General features: G+C 50.9%; 1 protein-coding gene and 1 non-coding gene across 2 annotated transcripts in view; both read right to left on the reverse strand.

Annotated features, from left to right (window-relative positions):
- Positions 1–5,546: 5,546 nt before the first annotated feature.
- The window catches only part of TNFRSF1B (TNF receptor superfamily member 1B), a 35,901-nt gene continuing 15,840 nt past the window's right edge, over positions 5,547–25,607 (reverse strand). Inside the window, exons 2-10 of the mRNA XM_069544705.1 lie at positions 23,855–23,954; positions 21,386–21,514; positions 20,817–20,966; positions 20,082–20,175; positions 19,444–19,673; positions 18,203–18,280; positions 17,573–17,607; positions 11,285–11,492; positions 5,547–8,312 (exon numbers count right to left, since the gene is read on the reverse strand). Of these exons, the coding sequence (XP_069400806.1) occupies positions 8,032–8,312; positions 11,285–11,492; positions 17,573–17,607; positions 18,203–18,280; positions 19,444–19,673; positions 20,082–20,175; positions 20,817–20,966; positions 21,386–21,514; positions 23,855–23,954 (1,305 nt within the window). The 3' untranslated portion in view covers positions 5,547–8,031. The remainder of the gene's footprint in view (positions 8,313–11,284; positions 11,493–17,572; positions 17,608–18,202; positions 18,281–19,443; positions 19,674–20,081; positions 20,176–20,816; positions 20,967–21,385; positions 21,515–23,854; positions 23,955–25,607) is intronic.
- TRNAS-GGA (transfer RNA serine (anticodon GGA)) lies at positions 21,850–21,921 on the reverse strand. The gene has a single exon. It is a non-coding gene; the product is annotated as a tRNA-Ser (tRNA).

Raw genomic sequence — 25,607 nt, forward strand, 5'->3', positions numbered from 1 at the left:
AAAAGAACAAAGAAATGCAGAAACAAACAGTCAGCAAGAGAAACGGCAATAGCAAAGATAATGTATCAGTTTTAAAGACTCCCAGTTCTGTTTCAGTGGCAAAGATTAGCCAGAAGCGCGCAACCACCAGATCAACAAGGACCTGAGTGATGATGATGTTGACCTTTTCTGACACTTGTGACTTCAATCAGCTAAAGCTTGGACTCTGCCTACTGCCTGATATGCATGTACCTTTAGCTTAAACCTCCCCCAATTTTGCTATTCAGGGAGACATTGCTCTGGGACAGATCCTTGATGTTCTCCTTACTGCAAGTTGTCATAAATCCTTCCTTCACCTGATCTTTGGCTTGATTGCGTCTTTTGGCTGAATGGGTGTCAAGAGCTAAGAGGCAAACCCAGTTTTTGGGTAACAAGGTTGCATACAAAGGACTAAATAATTGACCATAGTGCTTACGCTGAATAAGACAGGAGGGGATGAGGGGTGGTGGGATTAATGGAGGGCAGGTTCCAGGAGGGAAAAAGACAGAGAACAGTGGTGGGGGTGGGGGTGGAGGCAAGGGAGAGTGGGATGCTTGAAATTGGGATTGTGGCTATAGCTATCCATAATGACAAGGTCTGGGGCAGGGTTAGCAAACCACAAACCACAGGTCAAATAATATAAAGTTTTATTGGAATATAGTCACACTTGTGATATAATAAGAAATATATTTGGTCTTTGATTCCTGGCACAGAGCTCCTAAAACCCTTGGAATTTCTTGAATGATAGAAGCATCTTTATTTACTCATCAGGAGCCTCCCTCACCCTTTAAAATGGTATTTATTCCTTTATTTTTTCAGTGTGTGGGATCTTCCCTTACCAGGGGTTGAACTTGGGCCATCTGCATTGGATTCAGGGAATCTTAACCACTGAATCCCCAGGGAAGTCCTGAGAAATACTGGAATACTTCCTGCTATACCTGTACACAAGGATGCCACAGTCATCAGCAATTCCAGTGCTCCAAGTGTGAGTTCCTTAGCTCTAAGGGCCCCCGGGAAGGAGAAGAATACTTGCGGGATCTGGCAGCCACCAGGCTGTAGCCACTCCCTGCAGTGAGCACTGAGGAACTCAGGACGTGAAAAACGCAGAATACTGACCTCAGATAGCTGAGATGCATATGAAAGGAATGATTTCAGTGAGCCCAGACTCTCTCACCTTTCCTTACCTAGAAAATCACTAAATTCCTTAACTTGGGATATCTGGTTTTCTTTAATTAACAATAATTGTGTGATGTTCAGACTACCTGCCCCTTATTGCAAAGCTTCTGTATAATCTGGCTCCTTCCCTCATCTTCTCAGAGCAATTTGCTCAGTGTTACTTGAGATGCTGCCTTCAGGGCTTAAGTCCTAACAATTTCTGCTGAATAAAACAAAACTCTCAACTTCTAGGTTGTGACTTTTTAAGCCAACAGTCCCAAGGATCTCCTTTCAAGCACACCTGAGTTTATGCTAATGAGGTGACTCACAGTGGGGTCCCTAGACAGCCTCAGGTTGGGGCTTTCACCAGAAAGACCAAGTGACCAGAGGCTTGGAACTTTCAGCCCCACCCACTGACCTCTGGAAATGAAGAGAGGTCTACAGATTAAGCTCCATAAAAGCTCTTGAAAAATGAGACTTGATAAGCTTCCAAGTTGGTACCCAGGCAGGAGGGCTATGGGTCCCTAGTTCCAAGGTGACAAAAGCTCCTGGGTCAGGACCCCTTGGACTTCACCCAGTGTACCTCTTCATCTGGTTGTGCATCTGTGTCCTTTATAATAAGCTGAGAAACATAAGAAAAATGGTTCCTGAGCTTTGTGAGCTATGCTAACAAATGATTGAACCCAAAGAGGAAGTTGCAGAAACCTGTGACTTAGAGCCGATAGACAGAAGCACAGGTGACTATCTGGACTTGAGATTGGCATTTGCAGTGGGGGGGGGGGGTGGTCTAATGGGACTGAACTCTTAACCTTGTGGTGTCTGAACTACCTCCAGGCAGAGAGTGTCAGAATTGAGCTCAGTTTGTAGAACACCTCATTGATCCACTGAGAACTAGGGAGCTGCTTGGTGGTGTGGAAATGTTATAGGGAAGAACTGATTCCACGTTGGATCTGTTTCTTTCACTTTAACCTTTGCTTCTGGTTGCTTTTGTTCACTATAAGGATAATGTTTATACATAATGGCCTGCTTCAGGGAAACCTGACCCTCTGCCTGAATATGAAAATAACTGCCTTTGTTCAGGACCCTGTCCACCTGTTGATGGCTATAGGAAGGAAGAGAATACACATTCTTTCCCTAGGGCTGGCCATTCCAGGAGATATTTGCAAGATTGCAAGATTAACGGCCTTTTTACTTTACCCTTTACTTCCTCACCTCCCCACCCTCATCTCTATTCTATAAAAGATCTGGCATCCAGACCCTGAGAAGATGGTTATTTTGGGACATTAGTCTGCCATCTTCCTAACAGCAAGCTTTCCAAATGGAGTCTTACTCCTTGCCTCAACACCTCTTTTCTCAGTTAGCTGGTCTGTTGCCTGGTTAGCAGGAGCTTTCCAGTGGCACTAATGGTAAAGAACCCGCCTGCCAATGAAGGAGACACAAGAGACATGGGTTTGATCCCTGGATGAGGAAGATCCCTTGGAGGAAGGCATGGCAACCCACTCCAGTATTTTTGTCTGGAGAATCCCATAGACAGAGGAGCCTGGTGGGCTACAGTCCATGGGGTTGCAAAGAGTCAGACACAACTGAGCGTGTGCATATGCAGTGAGCAGAGTGAGCTTGGACTCAGTAACAGAGAACACTCCACACATCCATTCTTTGATGTAACATCTGTGACTGTTTCCATGCTTTAACAGCAGAATTGAGCAATTGTGATAGAAACCATAAGCCCAACCCCTTCCCAAGCCTGAAATATTTACCATGTGGTGCTTTATAAGTAAAGTTTGCCTAGCCCTGTTCTGGGGTATGAGTTTCTGAGACAGAGTGGGACCTGGCCACAGATCCCAACTGAGCAGAAACCTATGTGGCTCCTGGGCACAGAAACCTTTCTGTGTCCCCTGTTTCCTATTTATAGGGAACATGCTTCAGCCTCCATGACCTTCCCTCAGTTCCAAAGGGCAGGTTCAGTTTTTGATCAAGGAAGGGAGAGGATGCAGAGACAAGGGAGGAGTAGTCAAGAAACACTGGTGCAGCCTTGGAGCAGAGTCCTGGTTCCACCTCAAGGGACACACAGAACTGTATTTTGAGCCCTTCCACAGAACTAAAACTCCCCAAAATGGAAGATGTTAACTACTTGATGAGGGCTTCCCTGGTGGCTCAAATGATAATGAATCTGCCTTTAATGCCAGAGACTCAGGTTCTATTCCTGGATTGGGAATATTCCCTGGAGAAGGAAATGGCTACCCAATCCAATATTCTTGCCTGAAGAACTCTATGGACAGAGGAGCCTGGCAGGCTCCAGTCTATGGAGTTACAAGGAGTCAAACACAACTGAGCAACTAATACTTTCACTTTTCACTTGATGAAGCATTCTTCATTTCAGAGGTCACAGTCTGATAACCTTGAGAATCAGAGAAGTTTATCAGGAGATCACCAAAGGCCAGATTAAAGGAATGTAGGCCCTTCACATACCCTGGACCTTATCAGCAACCCCACACTTGAACCTTTGCTATAAACTCCTCACCAAATCCCTCCCACACCATAGGGACACACAGTTTTGAGGGCACAAGCTGGCTGTGTTCCCCTTTGCCTGGCTAAGCAATAAAACTATTGTTTTCTACTTCACCCAAAACTCTGAGATTTGATTTGGCACTGGTGCACAGAGGCTGAGTTTTTGGCATCAGTAGGAAGTCCAACGGAGAAGGCATGGCACCCCACTCCAGTACTCTTGCCTGGAAAATCCCATGGACGGAGGAGCCTGCTGGGCTGCAGTCCATGGGGTCGCTAAGAGTCGGACACTACTGAGCGACTTCACTTTTACTTTTCACTTTCATGCATTGGAGAAGGAAATAGCAACCCACTCTAGTGTTCTTGCCTGGAGAATCCCAGGGATGGGGTTGCGTGGTGGGCTACCGTCTATGGGGTCGCACAGATTCGGACACGACTGAAGCGACTTAGCAGCAGCAGCAGCAGAAAGTCCAAGAAACCACCGATGAAAACGGGTCTGGTAAGGGAATATCAGAGAGCAGGGCAGGAGGCTGAATGAACTCATGGGCCAGAGTCTCTCTCCCCTTCAGACCCTGACATAAGGAAACCCCTTTGCTGGCAACCACCTCCGAATCCTTTATTCTGGAAAACTCCTGCTTATGTCTTAGGAGCCCTTCCTTTGAGCCCCTGGCTGTGGCCAGGGCCCTCCTCTGTTCCAGCCCCTGTGCTCTGCTTGTTACCCAAAAACTGAGTTTGCCTCTTGGTGAGTATTGAACCAAAAGACAACCAAGTCAAAGATCAGGAGAAGGAAGTATTTATTATTACTTCAATTTCTCCCTTTTATTTTTATGTATTTACATTTTTATTTTTATTTATTTATTCATTTTTGGCTGTGCTGAGTGACATACAGTATCTGAGTTCCTCAGCTGGGGATCGAACCTGCGCCTCTTGCATTGGGAGTTAGAAGTCTTAATCACTGGGCCGCCAGAGAAGTCTCAGGAAGGATTTATGATTATTTGCAGTAAGTAAGGAGAACACCAGAGATCTTTCCACAAGTAATGTCCCCCTGAATAGAAAACTTGGGGAAGTTTTAAGCTAAAGTCACACATATAGTCATGAAGGGGCCTGAGCTGTAGGCAGAGTCCAAGTTTTCAAGTTGAGTCTAAGTTGATTGAAGTTACAATGGTCAGAGAAGGTCAACACCATCACCCCTCAGGTTCCGTTTGATCTGGTGGTTGAGCATTCAGGCTAATCTTTACCAGTGAAACAGAACTGGGGGTCTTTAGAACCGGTACATCATCTTTGCTATTGTCACTTCTCTTGCCCTGCAACAGTCCTTTGTTTCTCCATTCTTCTATTCCTTTAAGATCAGTAGTTACTGAGGCCGGTTCATGCACAAGCATTGTGGCTAGACTTAAGCTCACAAAATGGTTTCTCTTCTGTCAAGAAAGCCATGCCTTCTCTTTCTCCAAGGAGCCCTAACTTATCTGCTTACAATTGGAGTACCCAGTGACTGGGGCCTCCTGGAGTCCAGAGTCTTGTTCCCCTGAGTGAGTACGGGGCTGCACATGCATGAGCAGACCTGCAGAAACCACCCCAACCCCAAGGGCAGGCTGAGAGACCAAGGCGATGGATGGGATGTGTGCTGAGGGCCTATTTGGAGGCCAGCTGGGTGGTTCTGGACAAAAAGCATTGTCCATTCCATGCCTCAGGAAGTGGCCAGGCTCTCGGCAAGGGCAACTGTAATGTGGGTGCTTCTGGGGTCTGGCACAGAATGGACTTATCAGACTCCAGTGGCCAAGACCCATTCTCCCCCTTACCTTGGTGACAGGCGCCAGGACCAAGGACACACCCCAGCTCAGACCTGAAGACAAAGCCAGCAGTCAAAGTAAAAAACAAATTAAAGTTTTATTCATAAGCAGGAATGCTGTCCAGAATACATACAGTGCAAACTCTCCTTGTCCTTGGGATCAACACAAGCCCACAAGCTGGCAAAATTGTTATCAGTTAGGTCAAATGGACTCCCTCCAGCACTTGGGCCCTAGACTGGCTAAGGCCCCCTTACTTGGCAGAGAAGGTTCTTTTTCAGCTTGGGTACACACAACCAAACCCAAAATGGAAGCTGAGATTACAGCAGCACAAGCTTTATTCATTGGTCAGAGAATGGAGAAGTGGGAACTTATTAACCGTTCATAAACAAACTTCTCGCCTTAATGGGGAACCAGATTTGCTGTCAAGAACAATGGGGGGAAGAGTGCGAGGAATGATGGGGAGGCAAATGCTCTCCTTTTCTGGGAAAGAGGCAGGGTTTTCCTAGAAATGGGGTGCTACCTCTTTTCTGTCCTTTTTTGGTCAGTGATTCCTGGTCACGGCAACCAGTAGGTATGTCATTTAGTAGCTAATGTAGTAAGTTCAGTTCAGTTCAGTCGCTCAGTCGTGTCCGACTCTTTGCAACCCCATGAATCGCAGCATGCCAGGCCTCCCTGTCCATCACCAACTCCCGGAGTTCACTCAGTGTCAACTGAGACTCGGGGTCTGCTGGAGGTCAGATGCATCTCCATCTTGGTTTCACCTGGTTCTATCCAGTTTTTATTTTTCTCTTCCTATAGTTTCTTTCTTCGTGTCCCAAGCCTATGACTTAAAGGTATATTTGAGTTTCTGTTCAAGGGAGGGAGGTCGATGGGTTTCGACCAAGGGTCTAGTGGCTACTCTGGTAACAAAATGAGGCCACACCCAGAGTCTCGTAGTTCATCCCCGCTCTGACAGCAAGGTGAGGTCCTCCACAGCAAGGTGACAGCAAGGAAGCCTGAGGTCCTCCCAGAACAGTCCACTAGGGGGCAGAAGTGCTCCACGGCTGCAAAGGGTCCAATGCGGTTGGAGACTCTGGCCAGTCCAGGAACAGGGACATCTTGATTGCAGCAAGGGAAGCCTTTCTTCACTGCAGGGTAATGGCTGGGCTTCTCCTACCCTCTAAAATTTCAGCTGCCAAGTTCAAGTTCAGTGGAATTTTTCAACAAGGGATCCAAGTATATGGGATCCAGCTGTCTTCTCAAGGAGGCCCCCATCCCCTTTCCTTCCAGAATGTGGCTAAGGCCTCACTTGTCCATTGTCTGTAGGGCCTGGGCATGTATTTCGGGGAGTGGGGGGACTCCTTAATGGGGAAGAATCCATTGGCCCAAGTGTTGGCTTCAGCACTTCAGTTCCCGGAAGGCCATTTGACCTGACAACACGGGTCACAGAACCACAACATACAACACAGACACGCAGACACAAGACCTGCTCTCAGCATCTCATGTCCACCCAGGACCTCAGCGGGCCCAGCACCAAAGCGGCTCAGAGGCTCCACTGGGACCTGGGACTTCAGGCACAGCAGGAGGGGGCATCGAGAGAAATAGGTACACCCCTTCAGGAGGCAAAAGAGGAAGGTCCAGGCTGAGGTAGGAGGAGATGGCTGCGGGGCCTCAATCATCTCCAGTTCCTGAAATTCCCTGATAGGAAAAGGTGTGGCCTTGGAGCCCCACACTAGACAGTGGGGGAGGGGAAGCTGGCACTGTGGGTAAACGGGAGTGAAGGTCAAAGGCGGAGGATGCAAACTCCGAGTCTGGCTTTGTTACACTGCGGCTTGTTTGTCTGTGCCATGGTGCTTTTTTTGTTTTTATTGCCACAAGTTTAAACTGGAAGGTTTCCGGTTAGAGGTCTGGCATCTTAACCAGGTCACGGCACTCATTCAAAAGGCTGCCTGCCCGGGCCCTCTGAGCATCCAGTTTTTAGCCCACAGTATGAGATGGAGATAGCAGGAGTGGGTTTGGAGGTGGTGCTGCCCAGGGTCCTGAGCTAACCTGGGGGACCCTTATAGGGGTCGCCACCCTCTCCCTGCATAGAACCATTTGACTTAATGGCACATGGCCACCCTCACTGGGACCATCCCGCAGTCTCCCATTCAGGCTAAAGGCCTGTCCTTTCTCCACTCTCTCTCTCCACTGATACACACAGCATCCTTCCTCCCTGACAAGAAGCCAGAGCGGAGTAGAGTCCAGGGATTAAAAAACAATATTAATAAAACCCCGAAACAACAAGGGCTCCAGAAGCCAAGACTGCAGGACCGGCTGGGGGGCAGCTCTCAGAGAGGCAAGGGCTCGTTCCCGGCTGCCCAGCACACTTGTGTCCGCCAGCCTTCCAAGTTAGACACACACCAAGACAGGACCCATCATAACTCTCCCCGCCTCATTCTTCTGCCTGCAGGTGAGAGGAAGGCTGCGGCTGTGCACAAAGGAATTTGGCCCGAAACAGACAGAGCCCTGGGGGAGGGGAGGGGCGGAGAAGCACCAGAGGTTGGGCCCCGCTCAGCGGTGACACAGCCCACAGCCAGCTGGGTTAACTGGGCTTCATTCCTGCATCAGGCACACCGAGTGGCAGGGGCTTCTCCTCCAGGCCCTGCGGCAGAGTCTCTGGAGCCCCCGGCTGGGACTGAAAGGGGCGTTCCTCCTTGGAGAAGGGGACCTGCTCCTCTTTCGGGGAGTTGGGGGTGCTGGCGTCTGTGTCCCTCGTGGAGCTGGCCTGGGAGGGGCACTGCGAGCTGTGATCAGGGCTGCTGCAAACATTGACAATGCAGGTGACGTTGACCTGGGTCCCGTGGCCACCAGAAGATGCCTCTGCTAAACACAAGACAGGAGAGGGCAGTCGGTGGGGGATTCTTAAAGAGAGGAGTGTCTTCACAGCCTGTCTCCTGCCCAAGAGGCAGATTCGGACACACATGGGAAAGAGCACCGGGCCAGGAGCATAGGCCCCTGTGCCAGCCCAGCTTTGCTGTGTACTCTTGGACAAGCCGCTTGAACCTTCGTGTGCCTCAGTTTCTTCATTTGTCAAATAAGAATATCCTGCCCGATTTACCCCATAGACAGAAGGCGCCAACCACATAAGGCAAGTGAAGGTGTTTGAAGAACAAAACACACTCCCCACAAAGAATCAGAGATTCTGAACTTGTGGCAGCCTGGATAGGAGGGGACTTTGGGGGAGAATGGGCACACACATATGTATGGCTGAGCCCCTTCACTGTTCGCCTGAAACTATCATGACATTGTGATACCCCAATAGAAATGAAAAAGTATCGATACTGATATACCCCCAATAGAAAATAAAAAGTTTAAATAAAAAATTTTTTTTTAATTCACTGCCCAAAAAAACGACTTAAAAACAAAATCAAATAAAAAGCATTAACGAAACAAAACAAAAAAAAAAATGCAGCCCCAAAGAAGCAAGGGTGGGGATGGGGAGCTGAAATCACGGGGTGGAAGGAAATTTCCATACCGTGCCTTCATGGCACCCAAATGTCACCCAGCTCACCGTGGCCTTTGCATACCATGAATGAGACACTGCGGGGGCAGATAGGGAAGCAGGAGGGGGCAGAGACCTGAGGTTTACCCGTTGCCACAGTGGGGAGAGGTGCCGGGTGAGAGGGAGAGAAGTGGGGTGCAGAGGCCAGAGACTCAGGAGGGGAACGGAAGAGAGGCAGAGGGTAGATGGGGTGGGCAGACAGAGACATAGGTCTCCAAAGAGGATGCCACATCACACTGGGTATGGAAGAGGTGTCGCTAAGAATGCAGGAAGATGAATCTAAGAGGTGGGCAAAGACCAGGAGTTTATGTTTGGATCTCATTTATTCACTTGACAAACGTTTAGGGCCACTGGCTATGGTGCAGGCGCTGACCCAGTCCTTCACTGGGGAGTTCTCAGGCTGCGGTGGGGGCACTGGTGAGACCTCACACTGATGAGGGTGGGCTATGATGGGAAATGTCCCCAAGTCAGGTGGCAGGGAGGGAAGGCTGTCGCAGTCCTGCCCAGGAGATGCCATGCTCACCTCTAGACCAGGAAACTGAGACTCAGTGGGTTAAGGAACCTGCTCAGAGTCTCACAGCACCAGAACTGCTGGGAAGGCATCCAGGAATGACCCAAGTTCACGGTCATTCCTTGACCTGCCAGCCAGCACTGCCAGGTGAGAGGGGGAGATGCAGGCCAGTGGGCTTGGCCTCTCAGTACAAAACATGCTCAAGGAAGCCCCAAGCTTTCTGCAGGACTCCACCCAGGGGCCTTGTCCAATGTGGGCACTGCCAATGCCCACCAGGGATGACAGTAGTTACAGACCAGGCCCAGGGCAAAATGCAGACTGTAAGCAGGGCACAGGCTCCACAGTCCTGATGCCTCAGTCCCAAAGGGACCAGACAACAGGCATAGCAGGTGGAGACCAGGAGTATCATCTACTCATTCAGCCCAACCCTGTCCCCCAAGAGCCCAGGGGTGACTTCTGGCTCTTCTGTTTATTGGGTGTGCCCTTGAATAAGCTGTTTAATCTCTGGGCCTCAGTTTCCTCATCTAATAGGATGAGGAAACACAATGTACTATATAGTAATAATATAACTATAATATATAATAGGGGCTTCCCATGTGGCTCAGTGGTAAAGAATCTGCCTGCTAAGCAGGAGACTCAGGTTTGATCCCTGGATCAGGAAGATCCCCTGGAGAAGGAAATGATAACCCACTCCAGTAATCTTGCTTGGGAAATCCCATGGACAGGGGAGCCTGGCAGGCTACAGTTCATGGGGTGGCAGAGAGTCGGACACGACTGAAGTGGCTTAGCATGCATAATATAATGACATATTAGAATGCAATATTAATATTATATATTAATAAATATATTATATACCATATATAGTAATATCCTATATAAAATACAACACATAATATACAACAAATATAATTGAGACATTATAATATTAATATAGCAATTTGTGCTATATGCTATATATTATATATAGCATTAATCTAGAATATTAATATAGTGATATAACCCTCATATAAATATAATATCTATACATAATATCATATTATTGTTGTCGTTATTGTTTAGTCACTAAGTCATGTCCAACTCTTTGTGACCCCATAGACTATATATAGGCCACCAGGCTCCTCTGTCCATGGGATTTCCCAGGCAAGAATACTTGGAGTAAGTTGCCATTCCCTTCTCCAGGAGGATCTTCCCAACCAAGGGATTGAACCTGTGTCTCCTGCTTTGCAGGAGGGTTCTTTACCACTGAGCCACCTGGGAAGCCATAATGTTATATTATATGTTATATATAATATATCTTATATAACATTAATATAGATCAATATTTTCTTAATATAGATATGCAATATTTACAGAACATAGCATTGAAATATAATATTGTTATATGCCGTTTTACATATTATATGTATTTTATAAAAAGACTCCCTGCCTGGATACCAGGGACTCAGAGGACAATCTGAAATGGTTTAGAAGGAAGGGTGCTTCTTCTGTGTGTGGGAGAACACACAGGGCAAGGGTTGGAGGTACTTGGTGGACTCCAAAAACAGAAAGAAGCCTGTGGTTCAGTAGCACCTGAGAGGGTGGTGGAAAGGAGGCTGGAGGGGAGCCCAGGCTGGTGGTGCAGGGCATCCAGTGTCCTGCAGGGGCAGCCCAGGACTCATTGGCTCAGACAGAAACCAGGAAGAAACATGGTGGGGGGGTAGTGAGGGGGGAGTGGCAGGTGGGGGGGTGTGTGCCCGCAGGGGATGAAGCCGGGGGCAGTGGGGGGAAGCTCCTGCCTCTTACCTGAGCTACTGCAGCTGGTCTGAGCCTCCCCCGACGTGCTGGCCTTCTCCACGCCTGGCGACTGCAGCTGAGACCTGGTGGGAGCCCTCTTGTCCGTGGTGCTGGTTGAGCTCTCCAGGGAACTGCTGCTGGAGCTTGGCGCCGTGGTCAGCAGGTGCTGTTGCTCAGGGCCTGGGGCACCTTGGGCCTTGCTGGCAGGCAGGTGTGGCTGCATGGGGAGGAGGGAGTTGGGGAACCCATCAGCTGGCTCCTCGCCCCCTCACCCCTCTCACCACCATTAGCACTTCACAGTTTACATGGTACTTCTGCACCTTCTCTCCATGCACAGCACATTTAGGACGTGTGATTCTCTGTGGCTTCTATGATTAACCTCTGGAGTGTGAGCCCTAGGAGGGCAGGGGCCACATGGCCCTGTTCACTGAACAGTCTGAGAGGTGAGGCAGGGTTTTCATCCTCATTTTGCATAAAGAAGCAGAGGCCCAGATAAGAAAAATGACTCTCCTAAGGTCATGGGGTGATGTGGCCCAGCCTAGCAGCCAAGGGCATGGAGCTTGGAACGAGACCATAAGTGTGCAAGCCATGACTCCATCACTGACTAGCTCTGCAACCTTGAACAAGTTACTTTACCTCTCTGTTCCTCTGTTTTGTTTTTTCTTTTTCTCTAGAAATGAAAGAATAATAAAGCTACCTCCCAGGGTTATAGGGAAGATTAAATGACTGAAGTTTTGTAAAGCACTAACAACAGTGCCTGTTCCATATTAAGCACCCATCAAGGGTTTGTTAAATCAGGGCTCTGTACTTCCCTGGTGGTCCAGTGGTTGAGAATCCACCTGGCAATGCACAGAACACAGGTTCAATCCCTGGTCCAGGAATATTCCACATGCCACAGAGCATGCCACAACTACTGAAGCCCACGTGCCTAGAGCCCATAAGAGAAGTTACCAAAACAAGAAGCCGAAGCACCGCAGCCAGAGAGCAGCCCCTACTCTCCGGAACTAGAGAAAGCCCATGCATACCAACGAAGACCAGCATAGTCGTAAAAAACATAAGGGCTTAGCAAACTACTGCCATGGGCCAAGTCTGGTCTGCTGCTGTTTCTGTACAGGCTGTGAGCTAAGAATAGTTTTTACATTTTTAAATGGTTGAAAAAATATTTAAGGAACAATATTTCATGATACAAAGTTACATGAAGTTCAAACACTGGTGTCCATAAATATAGTTTTCTTGGCACACAGCCACCTCCATTTGTTAATCTCATGTTTGCGGCTACTTTCCCACGCAATGTCAGAACTGAGAAGCGATAACAGAGGTCAGAGGATCAAAAAAGCCTACAATATTGACTGTCTGGACCTTTACAGAAAAAGTCTGCTGGCCCTCAATCCAGTGTAGACAGTCCTCTCATTTAGGGCTCTCAGTCTTGCAGTCTCAGTGACACTTTGCAGATTCTATTCCCCAAGCTGTTCTGTGATTCTCCATCTTTTTCTCTTAAAACACAAGTCACAACAACAACCATAATAAAATATTAGCTGACACTTGAATCCATCCAGTGCCAAGCACTGTGCTGAAGCCCTTCCAGACATTATCTATACAGCCCAATGTTATCCTCGCTTTGCAGATATAGAAGCCGAGGCCCAGAGAGGTTGAGTTACTTGCCCAAGGTCACACAGTTAGGACATGGTGCATCTGGGCTAAAACCTACAACATCGTTCTTGGGTGTTTGGGGTTCTGTCCCTGGAAGCTCAAGACAAGGTGCCCCATTTTCAGACACCTGTGCTAGAAATGTCACTCCGAGGTGGTTGGCTACCTGTCTACAACTGACCAGGTGCATAAGCCCTTGCCTTAGGGTTCTGGGCGATCACTGGATTCTAGAAAGAAAAAGACCGAGGGGCCACATTCTCAGCCCCTGTCCAGGATGAGAGGGTCCAGGGTAGATTGAGAACTGAGGCGAATGAGTGCTAGAAGGATGCAGCCTGGCAGGGTCGGGGAAGTGAGGTCAGACAGAGGCGGAGAACACAGGAAGGACTCAGGTGCCAATCTCTGCAAGCCCCAGGACCCCAGTCCCCACCCCCCCCACCCGAGCCCTGCATATCCGAAGGCCGGCTCGCAGACTCTCAGGCTGGGAGGATCCTTTGAAAGCAGTCCCCATGAGGCCACGGAGGCCCAGAATGGGTGAGTCCTTTCTTAGTATCCCACAGCGGGTCCATGGAAGGGGCAGGGGCAGCCCCTCTTGGTGTACCACAGCTGAGTGAGTCCTGCCTCCCTGGCTCACCACCCTCGACTGTGGAGGAAGGGAGGGCATTTCAAGTTCATCCTGAACCTTTCTTTGCTCAGATGGTCTAACCTTGGTATTGGTCCCCACCCCTGACCCTGGTCTGAGCGTGGACAGGCAGGGGAGCAGGAACAGGAGAAGAAACATCCAAAGGTCATCCCTCACATCCCCCAGAGAAGGGGCTTTTCAGCCTGCGTCCCGCCTTTCTGTTGGTGGTAAGGGCCAGGCAGAACAGAAACCCCCAAAGGTCACAGCCTGTCTCCCTCCCCGCAAAGCCACGAGATGCAAAAGTTCAGGCAGGCTCTGAGTGGAGCGGATACATTCTGAGTCCTGGGTTGGCACCCCAGGGAGGTATGGGGGGTGGGTACTGAGGTGGGTCATTCAACAAACAGGATCCCAGTTAGCCTCCCCATCATGTCCCAGCCTGGCCCTACCATGGGTAGGAGCAGAGACCCTGGCAGAGCTGCTGGCTGGCCTGTGTCTGTCTGTATGTGTGAGAGTGTGTCCCTGAAGCTCCCGTGCCCATAAGTATAGGTGGGGAAATGTCTGAAGCATGCTTACATGTGTGTGTCCATGTGTGGGGAGCACGTGCCCATGACTGTGAGTGGTGCAACTAGCGTGTGTGCTGGAGGTGATGAAAAGAGGCACTCCTGGGTCTGTGTCTCAGGCCACTCATTTGCTATGTCACCTTGGGAAAGTTATTTAACTTCTCCGAGCCCGAGATTCCTGGGCTATAAAATCGGGGCAATAACCACATTGCCTGGGTCACAGCACAGCTGTGAGGCTAAGCAATGCTCAGTACTGTGCCTGGCCCATGCTTAGCACCTCATAAACATCACCCTCTTTATGAAACAAGAGCCTGTGGATGAGCATGTCTGTGGGGGTGATTGAGCTCATACATGTGGTTATGCTGGTCTTTTCTGAACAAAGGGAAGCTACTGTCTCACCATGCATTGGTATTACCAGGAGGGGCAGGGCGGTGCTGAGTCACCGTGCTCTCAACCCCACTGGTCTGGCCAGGAGAGGTACTACGTAGCTGTTAACAGGACCACTGTCAGGAGGCGGAGAAACGAGAGTGGAGTGCAGGCTGAGCACAGGGGTCAGGGCAGGGGTGCGAGCCCGGGGACTGAAGGGAGTGAAGATCAGCCTCTAAGGGCAGTCCCTGCTGGGGACAGGGATGCCTGGAACAATTCTGAATGTCTGTTCTGGGCAAACAGGAGGGTGGGTAAATACAAGCCCTGCAGATTCAGAATGAGTTTCAAACCTGGGCTCTGCCAGTCAGCTAGTGGTCTAACCTCATGTGGATACCTGAAGCTCCCTGAATCTCAGTTTCCTCATCTGTGAAGTGGGGTGATGACATCCTGTACCTAACAGGGCTGTGTGTGAGGATGCAGGGCCTGGCCTGGGGCTTAGCCAGTGGGGTGCTGGAACCAGCCCAGACCTATGTGTGTTTCTTCCCAACTTTACATTCCGTAAGTAGCTTCCTGAAATCAGTCACAGTGGGAGTGTTTATAACACAGAAATGAGCAAACTCTATAAATCAGGGTTTGGGTCCTCCCCGACCCAGAGGGCCAATTACCAGCACACCCCTGGGCTCCACTGGCAATAGCACTCAACAAACAGCAGTGGAGTCGTTCACACTTGGTAAACACAAAACCGAGCAAACAGAAAGGGGAAGTGGGGGCCACACCTCAGGCAGCTTTATTGCATCAAAGATTGGGAAATACTCAGTCCAGGAAAGATAAGTTGGCAGTTGGGTGCTGGGATGGAGCTTAAAGGGCATACTTATTCTATGGGCCACCAGGTCTCAGCTTCCAGAGTCACTGAACTGAAGCTAGAAAAAGGAGGGCATGGCATTGGCACACTGGAGAAATGAGAAATGGTTTGTACCTCCAAACCAGTGTTTCTGTCTGGCTTCCATTGTGGCTCAGCTGGAATCCACCTGCAATGTGGAGGACCTGGATTGGGAAGATCACCTGGAGAAGGGAGCAAATGGCTACCTACTCCAGTATTCTGCCCTGGAGAATTCCATGGACTATATAGTCTGTGGGATTGCAAAGAGTCAGACATGACTGAGAGATTTTCACTTTCACTGTAGGGCATGTCAAAAAGCACTAGCCAGGAATCCAGAGATATAATGCTGTGTGACCTTGGGAAAGTCAGTTTCCCTCTCTGTACTTCTTTTCTTGTTGGGACAATCAGGAGATGAAACCAGTTTGGTCCTACCAAGTCCAAAACCCTGTGTAAACCTCAGGACTGAGCTGTCCCCTAGCACAGTGGTTCCCAATGGAGGGTGTCTGTCCTCCAGGAAACATTTTGCAATGTCTGGAGACACTTTGGTTCTCACTCCTTGGAGGCAGCGCTACTGGCATCAAGTAGGGAGACGTCAATGATTTCACTGAAAAAGCTATAATACACAGGATAGCCCCTCGTGACCAAGAATTAGCAGGCAGGTTTGAGAAGCCCTGCCCCAGCAGGACAGGGGACATGGAGGGAACTCCTGGAGTCTTGTTTCCTCATCTGTAAATTTGGGTAAAAAACCTGCCCTAGGGACTTCCCTGGCAGTCCAGTAATTAATATTCTGTGCTCCCAATGCAGGGAGCCCAGGTTCAATCCGGTCAGGGAACTGGATCCCACGTGCTGCAACAGATCTTGCATGCCACAACGAACACTGCAGGCCACAACTGAAATCCAGCACATCCAAAACAAACAAACAAGCAAAAAAACCCAAACCTGCCCTGTCTACCTGGCATGGGGTTGCCGTACACACCATGTACTGGCTCACCCCGCACCCATTTCCAAGCCCTCTCCCTAGTTCTCCTCCACCATAAAGGCTAGAAAAGCAAAACACCACCCTTTCCAGCCTCCCTTGCAGCTAGAGGTGGTCACATGATACCATTTGGCCAATAAGACAAAAGAAGAAATGTACTCAGGGCTTCTAGGAAAGGGTCTGATTTCCTGTAAAATGCATCTGGCTGTTTCCCTTCTTTTTCCTGCCTCAGACCAGGGGAGGTCACGTATGCAGTGGTGATCACCATCTTATGACATAGGCCAAAGGCAAGAGAATAAAGGCCAACACACTAAAGATGGCAGAGTGTGGGGTCCTGCTGGCCTCACAGAAGGATGCAGCTGAATCATTCCAGTAATCACCAATACCCTGACAGAAAATACAGCCCTTTGAAGTCACCCTTAAGCTTTTGGTTACTTGCAGCCAAATGCCCTCCTGATGGAAAAGTGATGAAATACAATGTCAGTGCTCTGTTTCTAGCAAAAATCCTGCACAGATCCTACTTCATAAAAATGATCAAAAGTGAGTTGCTTTGGTTGAAGTTGGGGGAGGCCCTGGGTCCAGTCCCCTAGCCTTGATCTCAATCTCAAAGATGACTCCCTCCCCACCCACCGCCCCGGGCAGGACCCTATGTGGAATACTGGGGTACCCTAGCACACAGTTTGAAAACCACTGTACAATGTGGAAGTGCTTTGTAAACATCTCGGAGATGCTGAGAATTGTTGCCAGCTGGGTGAAAGGCACAGTCCTACAAGCAGGGCTGAGACACTGTCCACACTTAATGGTGAGGAACCAGCCATGAGCAATTTCATGTCAGCCCAAGGTCACAGCGTGGGTCCATGACCACATGCTTGCCACTGACCCCACTTACCCTCCTATTCCCTGATGTGGCCTTTCACACTCAGCCATCTGGGCTCAACATTGCTCCACTCCCCTCCCCTACACCCACCATTCTTCATCCTGCCCTGCTTTGTCCATACCACACCCTGCTGCTCTGCGTGTCCTTTCCTTCCTGCACTCGTGTCTCCAGCAAAATCTTGCCCAGCTCAGATGCCACCTTTATCAGCCCCCACAACAGACCCTGGCCAGTCTTTCTGCAGCCTCCTGGGGCTCTGCATCCTGCCTGAGGCTGGACAGACCAACCTAGAGAATTCACCACTTCCTATGGGTCAACCTGGCCCAGCAGGAAGGATACCATGGAGGCAGAGGGGGCAGGCAGAGGGGCACTCACCACCTTGGCATCTCCTTGCAGGCAGAAGGGCTTCTCTGCAGAGAGGAGAAAAGGGACCAGTCAGTAAGCAACTTCCTTAGATCACATCTTTTTTAACTAAGAGGTAGCATGGGACCCAAGCGAAAGCTTTCAGATTAGGCTCAGTCCTGGGCGAGCAATTACCTACCAGACAAGGCACACAGAAGCCGCCATACCCAACCCTCCAGCCGGCCTGACATTGCTCGCCTCTCCTCCCCGACACCCACCATTCTTCAGCCTGCCCCACTCTGTCCACACCTCACCCCACTGCTCTGCAAGCCCTTTCTTTCCTGCACTTCTGTCTCCATCAAAAGCTTGCCCAGTTCAGATGCCACCTGCTCCATAAGGGCTGAATCCCCCAGAATTCCTAGACAAGAATCTTGGACTCCCACCTCTTGGATATCCCCGATAGCATCTCACCTCTTACTAGAGAAGTTAGTGGAAATGCCCTCTGCCCCAGGCTCTAAGCTCCTAAGAACAGGGTGTACCAGACCCAGCTCTGTCTGACCCATAAAGCTGTGCCCAGTGCTGGACTCAGAGGAGACCCCCCAGAAAAACTTCCTGAACAAATGAGGGAATAAAGAGATGAAGGAAGGAAGGATGGAACCTTACTTTTTTTCTGGGTCATGATGACACAGTTCACGACGACTATCAGTAGCAGACCCAATGCTGTCACACCCACAATCAGTCCTAGAAGGAAAAGAGAAGTTCAAAACAGCTGCAAAAAGTAAACTTGGGACTTCCCTGGGGGTCCAGTGGTTAAGAACCTACTTTGTAAAGCAGGGAATGAGGACTGGATCCCCAGTTGGGAAACTAAGATCTCACATGGCTTGGAGCGACTAAGGCAGCGTGCCACAACTAGAAAGCCCGAAGGGTTGCCACTACGACCCAGTGCGTGTGTGCTAAGTCACTTCAGTGGTGTCTGACTCTGTGCAACCCTATGGACTATAGCCTGCCCGGCTCCTCTCTCCATGGGATTTTCCAGGCAAGAACACTGGAGTGGATTGCTATGCCCTTCTCCAGGGGATCTTCCTGATCCACGGAACAAACCAGCATCTCTTATCTTACGTCTCTTGCATTGGCAGGTGGGTTCTTTACCACTAGCGCCACCTGGGAAGCCACAGCCAAATCAATCAATTAATTTTTTTTTAAGGAAACTCAAATGTACCAGGTCAGTCAATGACCAAAGATGACTGGGGCTGTCACAGGCAAGGGACAAGCCCCGGGCAGAGACTCTGAAATTTGATCACAAAACAAACCAAAATCCATGCACCAAAGAAAACATGCCTGTGGGCCACACCCAGCCTGAGGACCACGAGTTTGAGCCCTTTGGTATAGTCCAGAAGGGAAACCCACAACACAGCGACCTAGCTCAGCCCACTGTCAAAGCCTAGTGTTTCATCAGAAATGGCAACCAGAAGACCATCTCCACTTTGAGATAAAACAGGGACCCTATGACTCTCCACCCAGGAATTCTTAGTGGCATCACTAAATCTTGGAAGAAAGCAAGTCTCAATGCTACCTGCATCCCAGGATGGAGCACAGGGTCCAGCCCATACAAGCTCTCAGCAAGACTCTTAAGAGGGCTTCCCAGGTGGCACTAGTGGTAAAGAACCCGGCTGCCAATGCAGGAGACATAAGAGATGTGGGTTCAATCCCTCGGTCGGGAAGATCCCCTGGAGGAGGAAATGGCAACCCATTCCAGTATTCTTGCCTGGGAAATCCCACAGTGGAGCTTGGCAGGCTATAGCCCTTGGGGTTGCAAAGAGTCAGACACGACTGAAGCAACTTAGCACACATATGCTAAGACAGAAGGGAGGGAGCAAGGATAAATGGGACCTCTTGAGACTTACCAATAGGAAGAGAGATGTTCCCTCTGTTGGGCTGTTCCACTGGGGAACTTGGAGGACTTGGGACTTTTGGGAGGAGGAGGAAGGTGCTTGGAGCTGTGCTGGGCCCCAGAGTCGGCTCCATGTGCTGGGATCTTGTGGTGGCTGGGCCCCGAGCCACCTTCCGGGTGGGCAGCACAGAGGTGCAGACTGCATCTGTCAATGCAGTACCAGGAATGGCCACGGAACTACAGCTGCGGGAGAAGGTGTGATTGAGACTGAATGACTCAGGGTAGCTGGGTTCACCCCTTGGAGCCAGGCTGACATGCAAGGGGCGCAGCAACTGGGATAGGGGAGGGAGTTTGCATGCCACGCCCTCTTTCAAGACTGTCCCTTCCTGTCCCCACCCGACCTATCCCATGCTCCCCACCCCTGACTTCCAGGACAAAACTTCTGTTCATCAGGCTGTTCAGGGACCCACCCACCCATTGTCAGATAAACCAGTCCTAACATTGGAGCAGGCTCGGCAATGCCTCTGCCCAAGGAAGTAACTGGGGAGATCCCAGGCACTGTGAGCCAGCTGATTTGTGCTGGAAGCCTCAGGATCACTTGGGGAACAGCCCCTCCCTGCTCCTCCAGAACCAGAGGATGCAGCCACTCACTTCCGGTGGGGCTTGCAGGTATCCGTGTATGATGTTGTGTCCGAGAACGTCCCCGGGCCACAGGAAGCACATTCCACATTTGTTGTTGCAGTTCCTTCACAAAAAATTGGAAAGTGTCACCAATTCAGATATGCCATGGAAAAGGTGGGCCTTGGCCCTAAGGGAAATGGAGCCCCGGGGAGGTCTGAGGAGGCAAGAGATTCTGTCTGCACCTCCACCCCTTCATAACACACATACACACACACACAGACACAGACACACACACACACAGACACACACACACAGACACACACACAGACACACACACACAGAGACACAGACACACACGCAGACACACACACAGACACAGACACACAGACACAGACACAGACACACACACACACACACACAGACACACACAGACACACACACACACAGACACACACACACAGACACACACACAGACACACACACAGACACACACACACAACCCTGGGCAGTCTGTCCTTAACTAATTCTAGTGACTTTGTCTTCCTGAGGCACCACCTGACTTTCCAGTAGCTTGGGGTTTAATTTGATCTTCTCTGGATCCCCAGGGCCTAGCACACAGGAGGTGCCTGATCAGGAGGGCTTGAGGGAAGAATGAATTGGGACAAGTGAATAGACGGGTAACCAGCACCTGGCCGCCCTGATGATGTTCCTAGGAAGGAGAGACCCAAGGGGGTACCCCAAGGCCCTCTGGCCCTGGCCCCATACCTGGTTTGACCACGCCAGAGCCGGGGGCACATTTGCGCAGCGCCGCGCACAGCCGGCAGCCCTCCTGCCTCCCTAGAGTGCAGTACCAGCCTGGCTTGCAGGTGCAGATGCGATTCTGTTTCGTTGTGCAGGCTTGAGTTTCCACCTGGTCTAGAGAAAGGAGAAGACAGCCAAGGGTCACGCCTCCCTTCGCCGGCCACGCCCACTCTGTCTTTCCACCCAGCCCCACCACCCACAGACAGCAGACCTCTGCACCGGCCTCAGGATGGGGCTTAAAGACTGCTGGCCAGAGTCTCTGTCACAGTATGAACAAGCACACCTACTTTCCCAGGCACAACGTCCTCAACTCTAACAACGGGCACCGTTTCCCCACTGCTGCTCTTGGCCGGCCTGTCCCAAGGGGCTATTGAAGAGGATGATAAACAGTGAGGTGCTATACTGCACATCTGCCCTCAGGCATGAAAACAAAGGTCTAGAATAAGCCCAGCCAGCTCAAGGGCAAAGGGGCTGGAGTTCATGGGGGCCAGGAGAGGATGCCTGGGACCACCCCTCACTCTGAGCCAACTCACCAGAGCTGCAGCGCGAGTTACAGCTGAAGCATGCGGTGACCAAGTTCCAGAGCTGGGTGTATGTGCTGCTCTCGCAGGAGGCACATACAGTGTCCGAGGTCGTGTTGCATAAAGACTGTACACGGTAGCCTGAAAAAGTGAAGGCCAGGCGTCTCAGTGGAGGAGGGCAATGGGGCAGGGGGGTGGCTTCTGCCAGGACCCAGACTCATCCTCTGTCCTCCAGAGCCCCAGAGTTCTGAGGCCTAGTTGGAAGGCTCTCTGATAGAGTTTCAACTCCTGCATCATCTCCCATCTAGCGTGTACCAGCCATTACTCCATCTCTGAACCCTGAAGTGAAGTGAAGTCACTCAGTCGTGTCCGACTTTTTGCGACCCCATGGACTGTAGCCTACCAGGCTCCTCCCTCCATGGGATTCTCCAGGCAAGAGTATTAGAGTGGGTTGCCATTTCCTTCTCCAGGGGATCTTCCCAACCGAGGGATCGAACCTGGGTCTCCTGCATTCCAGGCAGACGCTTTAACCTCTGAGCCACCAGGGAAGCCCTGAACCCTGAAGTGCTCCTAAAATATCTTCCCCTCTGCTCTTTTTTAGGGCTTGCCTGGTGGCTTAGATGGTAAAGAATCTGCCTGCAATGCAGGTAACCCAGGTTCTATCCCTGGGTTGGGACGATTCCCTGGAGAAGGCAATGGCTACTCACTCCAGTATTTTCGCCTGGAGAATTCCATAGACAGAGGAGCCTGGTGAGCTATAGTCCATGGGGTTGCAAAGAGTTGGACACAACGAAGTGACTAACCTTTCCTTTTCTGCTCTTTTCAGGTGTCTGGAATTCCACCATTGGAACTGCTGATTATCAGTCAATAACACTTGAGTAAGAACTGGCTAACCAGTTCTTATTAAAAAAAATTTTTTTTGATGTGGACCATTTTTAAAGTCTTTATTGAATTTGTTCAATATTGCTCCTGTTTCACGCTTTGCTTTTTGGCCACAAGGCATATGGGATCTTAGCTTCCTGACCAGGGATGGAACTCACAACCCCTGCATTAGAAGGCAAGGTCTTAACCCCTGGACCACCAGGGAAGTCTTATCCTTTCTTCTTTCTAATTGGCAGAAATTCTTCATCTGAGAAAGGTTTAAAAAAAAAAAAAAAGGCAGCAGCAGTCATCCCTGGTATTCTATCAAGGACGAGGCCATGGGACTCCTGGGGGCCTCAAAGAAGATGTGCCTGGGGATTGAGAACACCCAGGCAAACCTTGAAGAAGTTTTTCTTCTGAGCCCCATTTCTATCCTGCACCTTCACTGCTGTGCTATTCGAGTGCCTTCTTACAGAGACCCTGCCAGTTAATAGAAGAAAGAAGAGTCACTTCCCTGGGATCTCTTAAAATGGTCATGGCGACAGGTGCATTTGTGCCTGCCCACATCTCAAGCTGGTGGCTCAAAGCTCTCCAGTGGCTTTCTAGATCCTGCAGAAGAAAATCTAAACTCCTTACCATGGTCCCTGCTAACTCACTTGGGGCCACACACTGGCCTGCCTGTTCTCTAAGTGCACCAAACGAGCTTAACACCTCAGGGCCTTCGCAGTGCTGTCGCCCTGTATATCTGCATGACTCACCTCCTGCACATCTCTGCCCACAAGTCAGTTCCTCAGAAAGGTCTTCCATGACCAGCATGTCCCACTCTGCCTCCATCTGCCCTCCCCTCTCTTGTTTCCTTCACGGACCACACGTCTATCTCCTCTATTGGTTTATCTGTCTTATGCCCTTGTTAGGATGCAAAATCCATGAGGGTGAGGACTTTGCCTGCCCTGCTCTCTGTCGTGTTCCCAGCATTCGGTGCCTGACACTTAGCAGATGCTTTATAAACATTACAGGGATGCATATATAAACAAACGAGTGGATGGACAGCCCTGGGAGTTGGGCTGCCTGGCTCTCCCAACTGGGATTAGGCCTCAGGTCCACCACTTGTGAAATGGGCCACAGTCACTGATTCAATCAAAGATGCACTGACGACCTTGATGTGTCAGGTGTTGTGCCAGGTGCTGGGGATTCAGCAAAGAACAAGCCACACAGTCCCTGTTCTAAGCAGCACACAGTGGGGGCTATAGAGGAGATCCAGGCTATGATCACAGTGTAAAAAGAGCTGCTGCCATGGGGGCTGCCAAGGGCCAGCAGGAGCTCAAAGGTAGAGCCTAATCTGGCCAGGCAGTGTGGGCAGGCTTCCTGGAGGAGGGGGCCATCAGAGGTCTAAAGGATCAATGGAAGGGCACCCCAGGAAGGCAGAGAGAATGACATGTGCAATGGCCCAGAAGCAAGAGCATCTGTGGGGGTCAATTCATGGAACCAGAGGGAGCTCAACAAGAGTCTAGGGCCATGACCCTGACCCCCTAACCGCCGCACACACTGACCCTCTTCAGGGCACTGGCACCCAGGGACCCAGCCAGGCTGAGAGCGAGGGCCCCAGAGGCTACCCCTTACCTGGTGGACATTTGCTGCAGCACATCTGGATCTTTTGGTTGTAGAATTCTTGCTGTCGGCATGAGCTTCCAGGCTCCGGGATGTAGGGGGTAAACACAGCCTGGAAGGGGGAAGGGAAGGACAGCCATCAGCATGGACTCCCACATCCCCATCTGTGCCCGGCAAGTGTTTGGCTTTCTCCCTCCTGGAGTTCTGTCCATGTGGGGACTCCTCCCTTTGGTGAGGGGGACAGATAGAGGTAAAAGAGATCCCTTCTTTAACCCCCTCTTCACCCCCCTCAGTGTAGCACACTCACATCTGCAGGCAGAAACACCAAGGCAGCTGGCCAGAGGGTGGGGCCGGCTCCTAACCCTACACTTGGCAGATGTGAGGCCCGGAAGCCTCCCAGAAGGTGGTGGATTCAGTCACAGAGAACCACAGGGCTCAGTCGCTCAGTCATGTCCCACTCTTCTGCAACCGCATGGACTGTAGCCCACCAGGCTCCCCTGTCCGTGGAATTCTCCAGGCAAGAATACTGGAGTGGGTTGCCACTTCCTTCTCCAGGGAATCACAGAGCTCAGCACAAAGCACCCATGCCTAGGTTCTGCCCTCTTTCCTCCTGCACCTGGTAATCACCCCTTCGTCCTTCCAGCTGAGTGCTGCCTCCTCCGGGAAGCTTTCTCTGACTCCCCCAGGCTGATTCAGGTTCCTCCTGCTCTGGGCTCTCTTTAAACACCGAATATGCCCCCTTCTAGCAATCATCTCATCGGGCTGAAATGAGGTGCCTTCTTGTTCTCCCAGCCTGCTCTGATGCCTGTGCATACACAGGTGTGTATACCCATGCACACACAAACACACACACATACAGAGTCCTGGTGCTTCTCCCTTTCCTGTTTGGTCCTGAAGCAAAGCCCCTTCTCAGGGCTCCTCCCACTTACTGGAGGTGGCTGGGGGTACTGTGTGGCACTGCACGTTTCCAAAGCACCTTGGAAGAGTCTATTATAATGACAACTCCCTCCCCAACAAAGGGTCAGGAGCCCAGGGGTGGACCCAGAAAGGTGTACCGTGAAAAAAAAAAACAAAACCTGCCCAAGTGATTCCGATGCTCCGCTGCTGAGCAAACCTGACCGGCACACAGGCTAGAGCAAGATGACCTGGGGGTGGGTCAGGGCGGAGAGCAGTGATCAAAAGCTGCGGGAGCCCCAAAACCACAGAACTGTGCTGCCCGCAGCCCCCTTCACTCCAACATTCACCTGTGCACTCACTGCATGGAATGGGAGGGCTGGTCTGCCCCCGCCATACCCCTCGCTGCAGCCTGCTGTTCCCTGGGCTCAGACTGAACACCCGAGGCAGCAGCCTCCCCCATCAGACAGGGAGGAGCCACAGCTCCTTCCCTCCAGCCCCCTGCCCACCATGGGGGCAGGCATAGGTCTCAAGGACCCTGAACACAGTGGGCTTCCTCCCTACAAGCACCTTCAGTGTAACTAGGGGAGCCCCTCACCCCTGCGGGCCCTGAGAGCCACAGGCCCCGCAGCTTCTGGCGGGGAAGGACTCCTCCCCAAGATGCAGCCCAGGGAGGCCTGCCCTCCCTGGGGGAGGATTTCCTGTCAGGGCCCAGAGGATCTGACGGGAAAAGGCCCTGCTGTGGCCAAGTCTGGTCTCTCTCTCCACCCACAGGGCAAGGGTTCCGGGACAAAGGCAGGCAGCTGGACCCCCGGGGCCCCCAGGTCACTGCCCGGAGTGGCCTCCCTGAGGCCTCTCATCCCAGGTCTTT

The sequence above is a fragment of the Ovis canadensis genome, chromosome 12 (genome assembly GCF_042477335.2).
Source record: "Ovis canadensis isolate MfBH-ARS-UI-01 breed Bighorn chromosome 12, ARS-UI_OviCan_v2, whole genome shotgun sequence".
In the NCBI taxonomy this organism is placed as follows: Eukaryota; Metazoa; Chordata; class Mammalia; order Artiodactyla; family Bovidae; genus Ovis; species Ovis canadensis.